Below are 15260 nucleotides of genomic sequence, written 5' to 3' on the forward strand. Positions count from 1 at the left end.
TTGTATTCCTTCTATCCCGTATCTTATTTTCACTTCGATAAGTGAATTTGGAAATCTTACTGATATACATACATTGTTTGAGTTTGATTGGATATAAGTTACCTATATTGGTGTTTTTACCGTACCACATTAATTTATATTTTGATAGATAAAAAATATATAACATTTTCTTAGTATTAATTAGTAGTCAAAGATAAACCCGTATAGTTCTCGTTGCCGTTCCAGATTTTCGCGATAAAACCTATCTGACGTCCTTTCTTAGGTCTATCTTTGTAAGTTTTTTTTCTATATCGGTTCAATAATATCGGCTTGAAGAAGAGACAGAAAGACAGAAATACATACAGGAGTTACTTTTGAATTTGTAATAATTAGTAAGGATAACTATTGTCTAACAAGATCATTGTGCAATAGTGTTTTAATAAATTTAAATTACATTAATAATCCCGTTTTAATTCGCAAACGATCCCTCAGAGGTCGCGTTACGCTTTTAAATTTCAACAATTCAGTTGAAATTACACCACGAATAAGACTTACTTTAACCACAAAGGAATTAAGTATTAAAATTTAGAGAAGACCCCGCTTTTAACTCGGAATTAGCACTAGAAATCTAGAAAATCTAGTATTTTTAAAGATGGTATGAGACTTTTAATTCTAATGACCACTTATATAATTTACAAATACCTGGTTTTCTTTACCGCAAATAATATAATAAATAATTTATCATAATTCATCAGGAACTATCCGAAACTACCGAAAGTGCCTTAATGAAAGTAAAAGCTCTGGGAAATGCCGTGGATAAAAAGAAAACACAATTATTCAATTACTTAAAAAAAAATAGAGATTTGTATTTATAAGAAGTATTTAATAGGCACAGGATACGTTAATTCATAAAATGTATAGATGTTTTCATTATCTTTTCAATATAACACAAAAATATTTAAACTAAAACAAACATTATACTTATTTCGTACATTTAACTCAATTGTACTTGGCAGGCGAGACGAAGGCGCAGCCAAAAGCAACCAACTTTATTCCATTTTAATTAATATCTGATATTTAATCTGTGGTTTAGAACGACTATTTAGCTGTACGTGTTTCCCGCTCATTAGTGCTATAGGATGTTGTAGGTAAAGTGTATAAGTTAGTCGATTTGGAAAGTGCCTAGTTTGAGAGCAAATCTTAAAGAAAGACGACAGGTTCAGATATCTGAATCCGAGTTCGATTCAGGTTCGATATAGAATCTTTTTGTTTTGTTTATTTTTAGTGATTCTATCTTTTCGGGAAAACTCATACAGCTACATTACTTAAGAAATAGGTACCTTACATGACGGACGATTTTATAGTTGGTACCTGTATTAATATGAAATTCTTAAAAAAAATGTACTTAATAGGTACAATTTTAAATTATATTTTTCAAGATAAGTTCGGAAGAAAGCAGTCAGTTAAGATTAGGTATGATTTAAGTATTGATTTCAACAACTCATAAAAAAAGATGTGTATAAAAATGTTATTTTTATCGTTTGGTCAGAATTCCTTTTATCTTACTATTTACTGAATATTAATATAAATATTAATTTAGGTCCTATAAACAGTCGATCCCTTCGCAAAAATATATCTAGAATTTTCTAGGAAATTCGTAAAACGTCCGTTCCGTACAACCTGCGACACAAGACGTGTCGCATAGAGCAAAGTAATGAAGCATTTAGTAAATACCACGTTTCTGTAGACCGTACGCTGTAACTACGCTATATTGCTACGGCGTCAATTATTCATGGATGTAGTTTTAGGTTTTCGATAATTTAACGAGACGTGACGTAATAGGTATATTTATTAATGGCAGTAATATACGTAGATGCTAGAAGTACCTACTCTGTTTCTACTAACTCTCAAAACTATGGTATTTCTAAATACTTGGTGTACTTTATATTGTCTAAAGCAGGAAATAAGGTTCCGAACGGTTTAGGAGTTGGCAGATTTTAGTTGCTTCGTGTGCATAATGTTTTATGTCTATTTTTATACAGAAAACAATATACATATTCCTAATAGTGTATTTTTTGTCATTTCACACAATTCAAGGAGATAAACAAGATTTCAGCATCACGTGTTCAAATTTTCAAAGTGACTAAATGCATTCAACATTTTATTCAACAGTTTTCTACGTGTCGTAATGCAAGTTTAATAGTCACGGAAAATAGTGAAAATTGTAGAATGAAGACGGTACAGATGTTTGTAGAAACTTGAAATTTCTTTACCCCTGAGTGTTCTGACTCTAGCAGTAATATTGCTGTAATTTCGTTTTGTTGGTATATAACATAAATAAAGAGTGTATTATTTGATAGAGTAGTAAATTGACTCTGTTTCTTTTTTTATTGGAATTAAAAACGTTGAAGTTTCGGGTTTAAGGCCGACTTCACAACTTCTGATCAATCTGTTAAACTTATCCGTCCGATATAATACAATTTAAACTAAATAAAAAGACGTGTGGCACTCGGAGACTGCCACGGTAAAGCTATTGCATAGCATAAACAGAATAAATTAAAATTAAAATTTAAAACTGGCAAAGATCATCTCACACGAGGACATTCAAATCAAAGCAAACTTCAATTCCATACATTACTCAATAACGATATTAATTCCTACAATTTCATGTAAATTCCTATAAATTCCTTATCGAGGTACATTCTATTTATACGGAGAACTTTGGCATTTGGAATCAAATCTCTGAGGTATTTACCTAACAATGATTGGAAAGTTTTCAATTATCAATGAACAATAAAGGTTATTGTTACTTTTTTTGTAAATATCAGTTGTGAGGTATTTTGCACGCCTCATAAGCGAAGCGTTGAGGTGGGTACTACTGTCACTTCGCGCAAAACATCTGATTTTTCAAACTTAAAATGTCTTTATGTATCATACATTGCACTTGTAAGATAATACATACACACACATATTAAGAAAAAACACTATTTTTAACATTCATGATATTTTTGATGTAATTTTTGTTATTTAAACTAGTTAAAAAACAGTTTAAAAAAGTTCTGTCTTGGACGTCCGTGTGTCTGTATGTGCGGAGGATTTTCTTGTTAACACGATAGCGACCGAAATACTTTACTAATCGAGTCTTTTTTTTTCTCTTACGCTTGAGTATGCTCAGGAATAGAACCCTTTCATTTTTCAGGGTCTGATTCGATGTGGTTTAATTGTTATTAAATAAACAAAAATAATAATTAATAAATATTTATTAAAAAAAAAATTATGAGGCGTGCACTTTTGGATTTTCCAAATTATTTTAACTATTGTATCGGAGAATTTAACTTATAATTATTAGAAAGGAAAGGAAACAAAGCATAGGTAAAAATATAATAATCTATAATATAAAAATGAATCCCAAAATGTGTTGGTAAGCGCATAACTCGAGAACGGCTGAACCGATTTCGATAATTCTTTTTTTATTATATTCCTTGAAGTACGAGGATGGTTTTTAATTTTTATGTAGAGAAAACGTAAACATGTACCACGGGCGAAGCCGGGGCGGACCGCTAGTAATTAAATATAAACAGTTAACATAAAGGCTTTTGCCGCTCTACATAAAAACCCATTGAAGAATACTTCATACAATAACAAGATACTCGAAATACGATTACTGATCCTGCTTTAAAAATGTTTACGTTCTGAGTTTTCTTTATAAGTCCCATAAAAGTCTTTTAAATGTTTCTTTTACACATTAGGGTAGGGCGGGGCTAGTTGAGCATAGGGGCAAGTTGGGCAATCGAAATATCTCGCAAACTATTCACCATACGTATAGGTATCGTATGGCGGAAAGAAGAAGTCGCGGGAGGGGTAATCACCACGCGATCACTAGCGGCGGCTGGACGAACGAGTGAAGCGCCCGTGGGTTTTGTTTATTTTGTGCCCAAAAAGTAAAAACGTCGTTTATTGCAAGTTTTCGTCTATATTAATCAATTGTTGTCTGTTTTCAATCAGGTAAGTGTTAATCTTCCAGATAATTATTGTACTTTTGATATGTAGAGAGGTTCTGGGTATAACTCTTACGATTTTTTTATAACCTCACTTTTGTTCTAAAATTCCGGGTTGGGGTTAGTTGAGCTATAGTTGCTCAACTTACCCCACGACTCAAACAACTGGAAAAAGTACGACCATACCCAAAGGCTGGCCCTAAAAAAGCAGCTAAAACTAACAGAAGAAAGAGGAAAGCTGCAATACTAACAGACAATCCCGAAAAGAACGCTTTAGAAGAACAGCAAAATAAAACCACAAAAAAAATTAAGAAGCCAAAGAAGAACATGGGTAAGAAAAGGAAGAAGGGTGTCTGTAAAAAAATACTCCAGTCAAGTGAAGAAAGTGATGATAATGATTATTCCTGTCTGATTTGTTGCGAAGGCTATGCTGAAAGTTTACCAGGAGAAAATTGGATCCAGTGTCAAGCTTGCAGGGAATGGGCACATACAAAATGTGTTCCAGGTGCTGGTCTTACTTTCGTTTGTGTCAATTGCAACAGTGACAATGACGATTAAGTTGCTAAGATCTTATTAATATATTTTTTAAAGATATTTAAGTCTGATTTTAAACAGAAAGACTGAATCTAATCCTAAAGTTAGTCTTAAGATACGTTGATGTTTTGTTTATTCTATTTTCAGTTAAAGAAAATTATTTTAAGTTTTGTTTTTCTGTCACTAAAAGACTATAAATAAAGAACTGATTGTCGAACACATATTTCACTTCTCTAGTCAACATTGAACCCATGGTTTGGTTAGACATTCTTAGTGCTCAACTTGCCCCATACCCTTGCTCAACTTACCTCACCTATGGGGTACATTGAGCGTACTTGACTTTCTGCATTTAAACAGCTGTAGCTCTTAAATTCGACTTGTTACAAAAAATTACTATGGACACTTTTGCTAAGGGATAAATTACTAATCCATCAAGCCGCATAACGACTCATTGAGACTTATTATTGAGGAGCTATATCCGCTCAAGTGAAAAATTGCTCAACTAGCCCCGCCCTACCCTACATAATATTATGTTACTCTGGAAGAAATCTCTGCTGAGCTCTGCTGAGTAGCGATAAGACTACCTACCGTTTGCACATATTTTTTTTTATAGCTATAGACTATACTAACTAATTAAAAAAAATTAAGAGTTGGTTTATTTGTCTGAAAGCGCTAATCTCAGGAAATACTGGACAGATTTCAAAAATTATATATTACTAGGTTTCCTCCCGCGGCTTCGCCCGCGCCGTCAAAGAAAAACCCACATAGTTCCCGTTCCCGTGGGATTTCCGGGATTGCGTCATTTTCCCGGTATAAAAAGTAGCCTATGTCCTTTCTCGGGTATCAAAATATCTCCATACCAAATTTCATGAAAATTGGTTCAGTAGTTTAGGCGTGATTGAGTAACAGACAGACAGACAGAGTTACTTTCGCATTTATAATATTAGTATGGATTTCAGTATTTCAGTATTAGATAGCCCATTTATTGAGGAAGGCTATTTGGCTATAATTATATCACGCTAAGATCAACAGGAGCGGAGCAATGCGGGAAAAACCGCGGGGCACAGCTAGTGTTTATATAAAGTGCTGCTTTTCTATATAAATTTTGTGTGCAATAAACACAATATTGCAGCACAGTAATTATAATATGCTCATGTTCTAAGGCTGTATCTAGACTGGTTTATCACACTTAATGAGACTCGAAGACGAATCACTCGGGCTAAACTCAGGCGTTTAGCACATATATCACTGTTTGTATGTTGATCTTAATTAATTTCTCCTTATAAATGTTTAACGATGGGTATTTACTGGAAGAGAAGAGTATGTACTAGATATAATTAGTTTAGGTGATATGATACATAATAGTGCAGCTAGATGTGTTTTAATAGTTAGATGAGTAGCCAAGTCCAGTTTATAGCAATACTAGCTGCTCCGCGCGGTTTCACCCCCGTGGCTCCACTCCTGTTGGTCGTAGCGTGATGATATATAGCCTATAACCTTCCTCGATTAATGGGCTATCTAACACCGAAAGAAATTTTCAAATCGGACCAGTAGTTCTCGAGATTAGCGCGTTCAAACAAACAAACAAACAAACAAACAAACTCTTCAGCTTTATAATTATAGCAATATAACCACTGCTCGGACGAACGAAGGAAAACATCGTAAGGAAACCGGCATGTCGAGTATCAAAAGTTCGAAGACATGTGACATCTGCCAACCCGCACTTGGCCAGCGTGGTGGATAATGATCCCTTACGGGAGGCCCGTGTCCCAGCAGTGGGAACATGGGCTGATGATAATGATTAGTCTTAGATTAGTAGTGTTTCTTGCGAATATTAGTAGAGTTATTTCATTATCTTTCTACTATATAAAAATAAGTCGGGTTTTCCTTCCTGACGCTATAACTCCAGAACGCACGAACCGATTTCCACGGTTTTGCATTCGTTGGAAGGGTCTCGGGCTCCGTGAGGCTTATAGCAAAGAAAAGGTCTCTGGTGGCGAAACGGAGTTCGCCCGGTTTGCTAGTCAAGTTTAAAGACGACTAATATAATTTTATATCATAGAGTTTTAGAACTTACCTAAAATATAATGCTGCACTATAACTCTGTTATGGTCCGGGAGCCAGCAGCAGATTTTATGACCAAGTTCCTCTCAAGCGGTAATTAGTAAAATGCATCAAAGTATAGTATTATGAAGCCTCGTGAACGTCAGCTGGAGCTCGGTTGGGGGGAAGAGCGGTTGTAGCCTCCCGTATCAGCTGACGGTTTTTCCACCAAGATACAGCCAGCTGACATATATATTTATCCACAGTTACATATAAGCTATCATCAGGTAAATTTTTGTTTGAGAGGAAATAACGGAAAATAAATTTTTCTTTAAATTTAACTTTCATGTTCGAGACACCAGCTGACGTATAATACACCATGTTGTAACCAGCTGACTATTTTTTTTCGTTGAGATATTGGGTTAGCTACAATTTGACAAATTTTTAGCTGAAAGGAAATGAATGAATGAATGTATTTTTTTTCCTATGTGCGTGGGAGGCTACAACCGCTCACCCCCCCAACCGAGCGCCAGCTGACGTTCACGAGGCTTTATAATACTATACTCTGAGGCGTCTGACGAATTATCTCTTGAGAGGAAATAGTTAACCAAATTTGCACCTGGCTCCCTAACCATTATAAAACTAATCGAAATGAAGTCCAGAAAGAAACGGAACACGTGTACAATCATAATAATAAACATGTCTTCATATATTTGTATTTAAATCAATCCTCTCTTTTTAATTTAAGTACATCGTATTAAGGACTAAATAAACAAACTTATCCCATACTAGCTGTGCCGCGCGGTTTCACCCGCTCCTGTTGGTCTTAGCATGATGATATATAGCCTATATTACTCGTGGATAATGTAGCTTTCGAATGGTGAAAGAATTTTGACAATCGGTCCAGTAGTTTATGAGCTTAATCATTACAATCAAACAAACAAACAAAGTTTTCCTCTTTATAATATTAGTGTAGATATACTCGACACCATTACCATTAGATAGCAAAATAGAATACAACTGTTTACTATCGCGTAGCATTAGAAACTTATCGGGTAATTTTAACACATTCGCCATAATCTAACGAGTAAGCGGCACATTTGTGCTTCCATTTCGATTCGGATATTAACCTGTGGGATTATCGCAAATCGGCTTCGAATACGGGACGTGCTGGGGCAGGGCAGGACTTGAGAAGTCGGGCCCCAAAATTGCTCCTATTTAAAAGAGGAGGTACGCTATTTGCTAGGACACCATTTGCTTTATAGATTACAGTAAGGATGATAAATGAAATGAAAATGCGGTTACGTTTGTTATTGCTTCATTTAAATTTAAATTTGTTATTTCAAATACAATACAAATTTTACATCTACCTGTAATGGAAAAAGATACTCTTAGTACACTGTATCGATGTGTACTTTTATAATTCTCAATATTTTTGCTATATTTTCAGTCATTATTTATATTCTAAAATGATAATGTTGCAGTTGCATCAAGTAGAAATACAAACATCGCAGTAAATCCTCTATTAACTTTCCTTAAAACATTACTTCTTCAGTTACCTCGTTTATCTTATATATAAAAATGAATCGCAAAATGTGTTGGTAAGCGCATAACTCGAGAACGGCTGAACCGATTTCGATAATTCTTTTTTTATTATATTCCTTGAAGTACGAGGATGGTTTTTATGTAGAGAAAACGTAAACATGTACCACGGGCGAAGCCGGGGCGGACCGCTAGTTTTGTAATAAAAACAAATGGTCGCATCTCCGCTTACTTTCTTGTATATTATGATATTAAAAATAAATAATTTTTAAATGAAACAAATCCGTCCCTGTTGTTTTCTGTAACGAGGTGTGCCCCAGCGCTGCTGATAAACGGGGCATTAGATAAGGTTCTGTTCTTTCAACTTCGAATAAACTTCAATTGCAAACTGAATCAAGTATTTTGGTGTGAGCTGAGTATTTATGTTAATGACTGCAAATGCATTTCACCTGAAACTAAGATCTGCTTTCACGTGTTTGTGGTGGAGAAGATTTATTATTATGTTTCGCAGCTTCATTCTTTGCGATTTATATTGACATGGTGTAGTAGCGTTCCTAGCCTGAGCCTTGCACGGGGTTTTTAAAGTTATATTATTAATTTAAATTTATATTTTTATAATTTTTAAATTATACCTTTTTTTTTTTTTGTGGCAACACTTTTTACCCCTACCATTTACCCCCATCATTTCTCAAACGGTTCGTTACGATGTGTAGGTCATTCTGCGTTTCCGTGCTCAAGCCTTCGCACGTCTCCGATAAAATCATTTTTGAATTTTAAAAAATTAAAATAATTAGTGCTCAATATGGGGAAGAAAAGGAAACATGAAAAGACGGACGAAGAAATTAGACGAAAGATTAAAAAACTAGAAAATCGGCTTACCAAAAGAGCAAATCAATCTACAAGCGATTCGTCGGAAGAAAATATGATAAGTAAATTGGTAATTTTTTAAAAATACAACGGTTTTTTGTTTTGATTAATTAGTGATGCGTACTGCTAAAATTGGGCTGTTACTATCATCAACATTAATCAATGCTTAGTGATGCGAGGATACCATACCTGGGTTTCTTCTATCACAAATAAAGCGACGCGTACTGCTATACTTGGGCTGATACTGTCGCTGTTTTTAAAAAACATTTGCTTCTATCACAAATAAAGCGACGCGTACTGCTATACTTGGGCTGATACTTTCGCTGTTTTAAAAAAAAAAAAAAACATTTGCTATATAGAAATGTTTTTGCAAATGTTTTCGCCACTGAGGGACCACCAAACTGATGAGGCACCTCGACCGTTATCACCATGTCCTTTGTCACCTCAAGAAATCGCGCCACGTCCCGACTCGCCACGACCTGATGAGTTTGTTGAACCGCAACCGGGAACGTCGGTGGACAGTGATAAACGAAATGAAGAGCTGGAGCTGGGTGAAGATGTCCTTCAATTGTTAGGAGACGCTCCAAAAACCGACACTTCGCTGGGCCCTGCGATCCATAAGGATGTCGCCAGCAGGTGGCAGGACATCCTTTCCCAAGGACTTCCTAAGGAAATAAAAGATATCCTTTACAAAGAATATCTAGTTCCCAATAATTGCGATTTGTTGCTGGCGCCTGCTCTCAACCCGGAGGTAAAGGCTGCACTGCCTGAAGCTTTAATTAAAAGAGACACGTCGCTCTGCTACAGGCAAAACAACTTGGGGTTGCACTGTCTGCTCTTGCAACAGTCACCCAAATGGTCATAGCGAATGAAACGTCAAAACAAAAAATTTTAAAGTCTTTAAGTGATGCGTGTCGTATACTGTGTGACAGCCATCATGCTGAAACGAGGACACGAAGAAAATTTGTAATATCCTAATTGATTGATTGATGTGATTAACACCAAATTAAAAGACGCCCTAATAGAAACCAAACGAGATGCGTTACTGTTCGGTGAGAATATCTCGGAAAAACTTAAAGCAGCCAAGTCTATCCAACAGTCAGGTGAATCTTTAAAGAATATACAAAAACCTAAAAATAGACCTAGTGTATCTGTGTCGACTAATGAAGTCAACAAGGGCCGTTTGAACTATGTTCCTCAGCAGCGTCAGGCGGACAACAAACGCCACGACAACCGTTTCTCTCGTGTGCCCAACATGGCGTCGCGTCCACCTCCGAGCAACAGTGCACGACGACCCCCCGGCCGGACGTATCCGCCTTCGAAGACACCAGCACCGCAGCGGAGGCAATAATCGACCAGGTGCGATATGCTGGAAGACTTCAGCATTATTTTAATAACTGGCGTAATATCACTAATGATAAGATCATATTTTTATCGTGGGTTAAAGGTTATTCTATACCTTTTAAGTCTTATCCGTTTAGAACCGATAAGCCTAGTGTGTATCCTAAAACGGAACAAGAACGACAAGATTTTGATACGTGTTTGTCGAACTTATTATCTATAAATGCGATATCGCATTGTAACCATGAACCGGGCGAGTTTTTATCCTCTATTTTCCTAGTGTCTAAACCAAATGGTGACAAGAGATTTATTCTTAACTAGCGGTCCGCCCCGGCTTCGCCCGTGGTACATGTTTACGTTCTCTCTGCATAAGAACCATCCTCGTACTTCAAGGAATATAATAAAAAAGAATTATCGAAAACGGCTCAGCTGTTCTCGAGTTATACGCTTACCAACACATTTTGCGACTCATTTTTATATATAAAATTTAAAATGCCTTAACAAGTTCATTGAAACTAAACATTTTAAAATGGAGGATTATCGTACTACGTCAAAGTTGATAACTCCAAACTGTTTTATGGCAACTATCGATTTAAAGGATGCTTATTTTTAGTGCCAGTTAATAAAATGCACAGAAAGTACTTACGGTTTGAGTATGATGGAGTCCTTTACGAATTTAATTGTTTGCCATTTGGTTTATGCACCGCACCGTTCTTGTTTACAAAACTTCTAAAACCTATATTTGAATTTTTAAGAAAAACTCATCGTGTGATATCAGTCCTTTATCTTGATGTCTTTTGTATTGGTAGAACACTATTAGAATGCCAAGAAAACATAACTTTGACCAAAACACTTTTTGAAACACTAGGTTTTTTGATTAACTTAGAGAAAAGTTCGTTCTAGTACCAAAGATGCAATGCAAGTATTCGGCTCCAATAATATGTTTTTAAAACTACCCGACGATAAGAAGTTAAAAATTAAAGAAAAAGTTTCCACCGTCTTAAGTAAAAAATGCAAATTACGAGAATTTGCTCAATTTATCGGTTTATTAATTTCAGCTTGTTCCGCAATTCAATATGCTTGGTTATATACTAAAATTTTCGAACAGTATAAATGTGTTTGCTAAACCCTAGAAGCCTAATCTATATAGAACGTACATAAAGCCTTAATATACGTCTCAGAGGCGTACACATATAAAAACCCTTATTTTAGGTATATTGTTTAATTATTATTATTTTAATAAAGCGGAAATTTGAATTTGGGAAATAAATTAAAAATAAAACCACACTGTTATCAATTATAACTATAATCACAGTTGTTTATTACAACATAAAAAACAATATGCATAAATTGGAACAAAAAATTAACTTCAAAATAAACTAAAACATAAATTATTTTTATAGAGTATCAATTTTTTTTTTTTTTTTTTTTTTTTTTTTTAACGCTAATTATATATTCTTAGATCAAACATTACAACTAACCAGACTTGTAAAGGACTAGATTAACTTTAGGAACAGTCTACACATAAATCAACCTTGTGCTCGCCACACACAGATTTTTTACATTTATTGCATACTAATTTTGACATGCATGGTTGGATTAGTTTCTTCAGAGGGCCCAGATTCTTGTAATGACGCAACGAACTCAAACACCTCATTATTTTCGTTCTCGCTTTGAACGTCGTCGATAATCTGGTCATCCACAACTTCGGAATTTGAATCCTCGTAAGAAGGACGTCTTCTCCGTTCAAAATCGCGATAATGTCGTCTTCATTTAATATATTGGACCGTGACATATTTATACCTGAAACAATTCCTAAAAAAGATATAAAATACACGAATAACAATCAAAAGTAAAATCACTTAATCTTAGTTAAAAATTACACAAAGCCACATACGTCTCACAGGCGTGCAAAACACTTCGAACAGATAATTAAAATTCCAGATAATTTAAAATCGGACATGTTTTGGTGGATCCGTAATATAGATATAGGATCAACCACAACCTACACAGAACTCTGAAGTTGGTTGCCGCGAAGCTTTCAGGCAAGCTTTACTAAGGAAAGGCTTGTCACCAAGTACGGTACAAACAATGTTATCATCGTTATCTGATTCTACCTACAAACAATACGATGGCTGCATAAAGACATGGATAAATTACTTCAGTACTCACAACTATAGATACATCTCGGCATCTGTCCCTCTAGTTATACATTTTCTTACCGATTTATTTAATAAAGGTGCTAAATACGGTACCATTAACTCCTATAAGTCTGCCTTATCATTAATTTTTATCTAATTTAGAAGATGATAGAGTAAAACAAATCCTAAATATCATATAACCTGGGATCCGAGCATACTTCTCGAATATTTAGCCCAACAGTGGCCAAATAATGAACTCAGTTTGGAAACTCTTTCCAAAAAGACTGCAACTCTATTGGCTTTGGTAACAGCGCATTGAGTACAAACACTTGCTCTTATTAAATTAAAGGACCTTGATATAAGAGGCACAAGTGAAATAATAATAATGATTTCAGATTTAATTAAAACTTCTAAGCCGTACTCGTTACAGCCTCTTTTAAGTATTCCTTACTTCAATAGTCGCTCGGAAATCTGTCCAGCCAAATGTCTATTCGATTCTTCTGTAGTATTTGCTAAGTTTTACAATAGACATGTAATTACTGATCCTACCAGCTTTGCTAAAACATTGTTATCTAATAATGATTGTAACCTGCCAGAAAAATAATTAATGGTTAAATTATGAAAATAATGTGTGATTAATAAGTAATATTTATATTGATTATTGCAAAAAAAAAAAAAAAAAAAAAAAATATGAAACTTACCGAAAGTTTTTCAATTTTTATCACCATTTCACATTTTATTTACTCTAAACATCTACACCATGTCAATATAAATCGCAAAGAATGAAGCTGCGAAACATAATTGAAAATCAAACGAACTTACCAAGTGAAGTTCGATGACAATTATGTGAGCAGCTTCATTCGAAGCGATTTATAGATACCCACCCTAAGATTACAGTTAATTCGACAACAAACGTATTACATAACATTTTAATATATTCCCTGCCCTATATAAAAACAAAATGTGAAATATCTCTCAACAAATGACCTACACATCGTAACGAACCGTTTGAGAAATGATGGGGGTAAATGGTAGGGGTAAAAAGTGTTGCCACAAAAAAAAAAAAGGTATAATTTAAAAATTATAAAAATATAAATTTAAATTAATAATATAACTTTAAAAACCCCGTGCAAGGCTCAGGCTAGGAACGCTACTACACCATGTCAATATAAATCGCTTCGAATGAAGCTGCTCACATAATTGTCATCGAACTTCACTTGGTAAGTTCGTTTGATTTTCAATTAAAAATAGTGTTGTGCTTAAGTTGAAAAGAAAATATAGTAATTCGAAAATTAATTATGACATAGATAAATATGTATTTCTTATTATGTAGATAATTTTAATAATATTAAAAGGTTTTTTTATATCGGGAACCTTTTTTTATATCGGGAAGGATTGCAGGCTTACGATACAATATGTCTTAATGTAGGTGTGCAGTTCATAATATCTTTTTAATTAGTCATGTTTTCGTTTATTATTAACTAGCGGTCCGCCCCGGCTTCGCCCATGGTACATATTTCGCAATAAAAGGTAGCCTATGTTCTTTCTCAGGGTCTAAAGATTATCTAATATCTGTGCCAAATTTCATCAAAATCGGTCCAGTAGTTTATGCGTGAAAACCATACATACATACATACATACATACAAACCTTTCCTCTTTATAATATTATTATATAGTATAGATTAAGATAATAATATCAAGTAGGTACCTGTTCTATTTCTCTTTTCTAAGATTTATATCAGATTTTATTAACTATTATCATCGAGTCATAAAAATAAATAAGAAGTGAGCTTGAACAGTTTAAAGCAATCTTAACACAAAATAGAACTAAAACTATATAATTAAGTGTAGCTATTGAAAAGTTGAACTCTCGATAGATATTCAAAATTTTATTCATAATTAAAATCTATTAGAAATGAAAAATGTTTACAAATTGAGCTAGTTATGCGAACTGTTTTGATTTGGATTCCATTTCAATGCACTAACAATTTTATCTTTTAATCGATATAAATATTGCTGCAAATAATGTTCAATGGAATTTTAGTTTTTAGTGTTTTATGGAGTTATTTTGTATGTTTATCAGTTGTTTAATTTCCATCATAATTGGCGTGGTGATTCCTGTGTTGAACATTTTATTATATATCACAAAACAAGAAAGATGAACATTTTAACTATAGTTCAGTTACAAATTTGGAATTTGAAATTTGAATTCTTGGAATTTGAAGGAATTTGAAAAATTCGATCACGAGTCGGGATTCGAATTTCGCCTTAAATTCGAATTCTTTCGCCATTTCAAAACGACGCCTTGACCATCCGTATTACCATCAAAGTATGGTTCACTTACTGAATTTACCATACAGCATAAGAAATAACCACTATAAAAATTGATCAACTATCAATTCCTTTATCCAGTTTCGACGTCCGAGGCCGTAGCTTCAACAAAGCCCTGCACTGGAGCGATCCCCTCGCCTTCGGCAAGCGAGCCTACTTCGTCACCATGTCCCGCCCGTCCTGCCTCACCGTGGACTCCGTGCAGCTTGATGATGAGGGCATCTACCGGTGCAGGGTCGACTTTAAAAACTCCCCTACACGGAACTTTCAGATACGACTTAATGTTATTGGTAAGTGGCTGTTAATCTGTTAATTATTAGTAACTAGCTTTCCGCCCGCGGCTTCGCCCGCTTTGTCTAAAACATAATAAATTATATACTAAAACCTTCCTCTTGAATCACTCTATCTATTAAAAAAACCGCATCAAAATCTGTTGCGTAGTTTTAAAGATTTAAGCATACATAGGGACATATAGGGACATAG

The 15260-nt window shown here is 34.6% G+C and overlaps 1 protein-coding gene across 1 annotated transcript in view; it reads left to right on the forward strand.

The window, feature by feature from the left end:
• The window catches only part of LOC149899471 (neural cell adhesion molecule 1-like), a 152543-nt gene that overhangs the window by 103081 nt on the left and 34202 nt on the right, over positions 1-15260 (forward strand). Inside the window, exon 4 of the mRNA XM_090113528.1 lies at positions 14859-15067. Coding sequence (XP_089969654.1) covers positions 14859-15067 — 209 coding nt within the window. The remainder of the gene's footprint in view (positions 1-14858; positions 15068-15260) is intronic.

This window comes from Colias eurytheme, chromosome 20, assembly GCF_061535395.1.
Source record: "Colias eurytheme isolate Ceu_HAF_F1 chromosome 20, ilColEury1 Martin Lab GWU primary, whole genome shotgun sequence".
In the NCBI taxonomy this organism is placed as follows: Eukaryota; Metazoa; Arthropoda; class Insecta; order Lepidoptera; family Pieridae; genus Colias; species Colias eurytheme.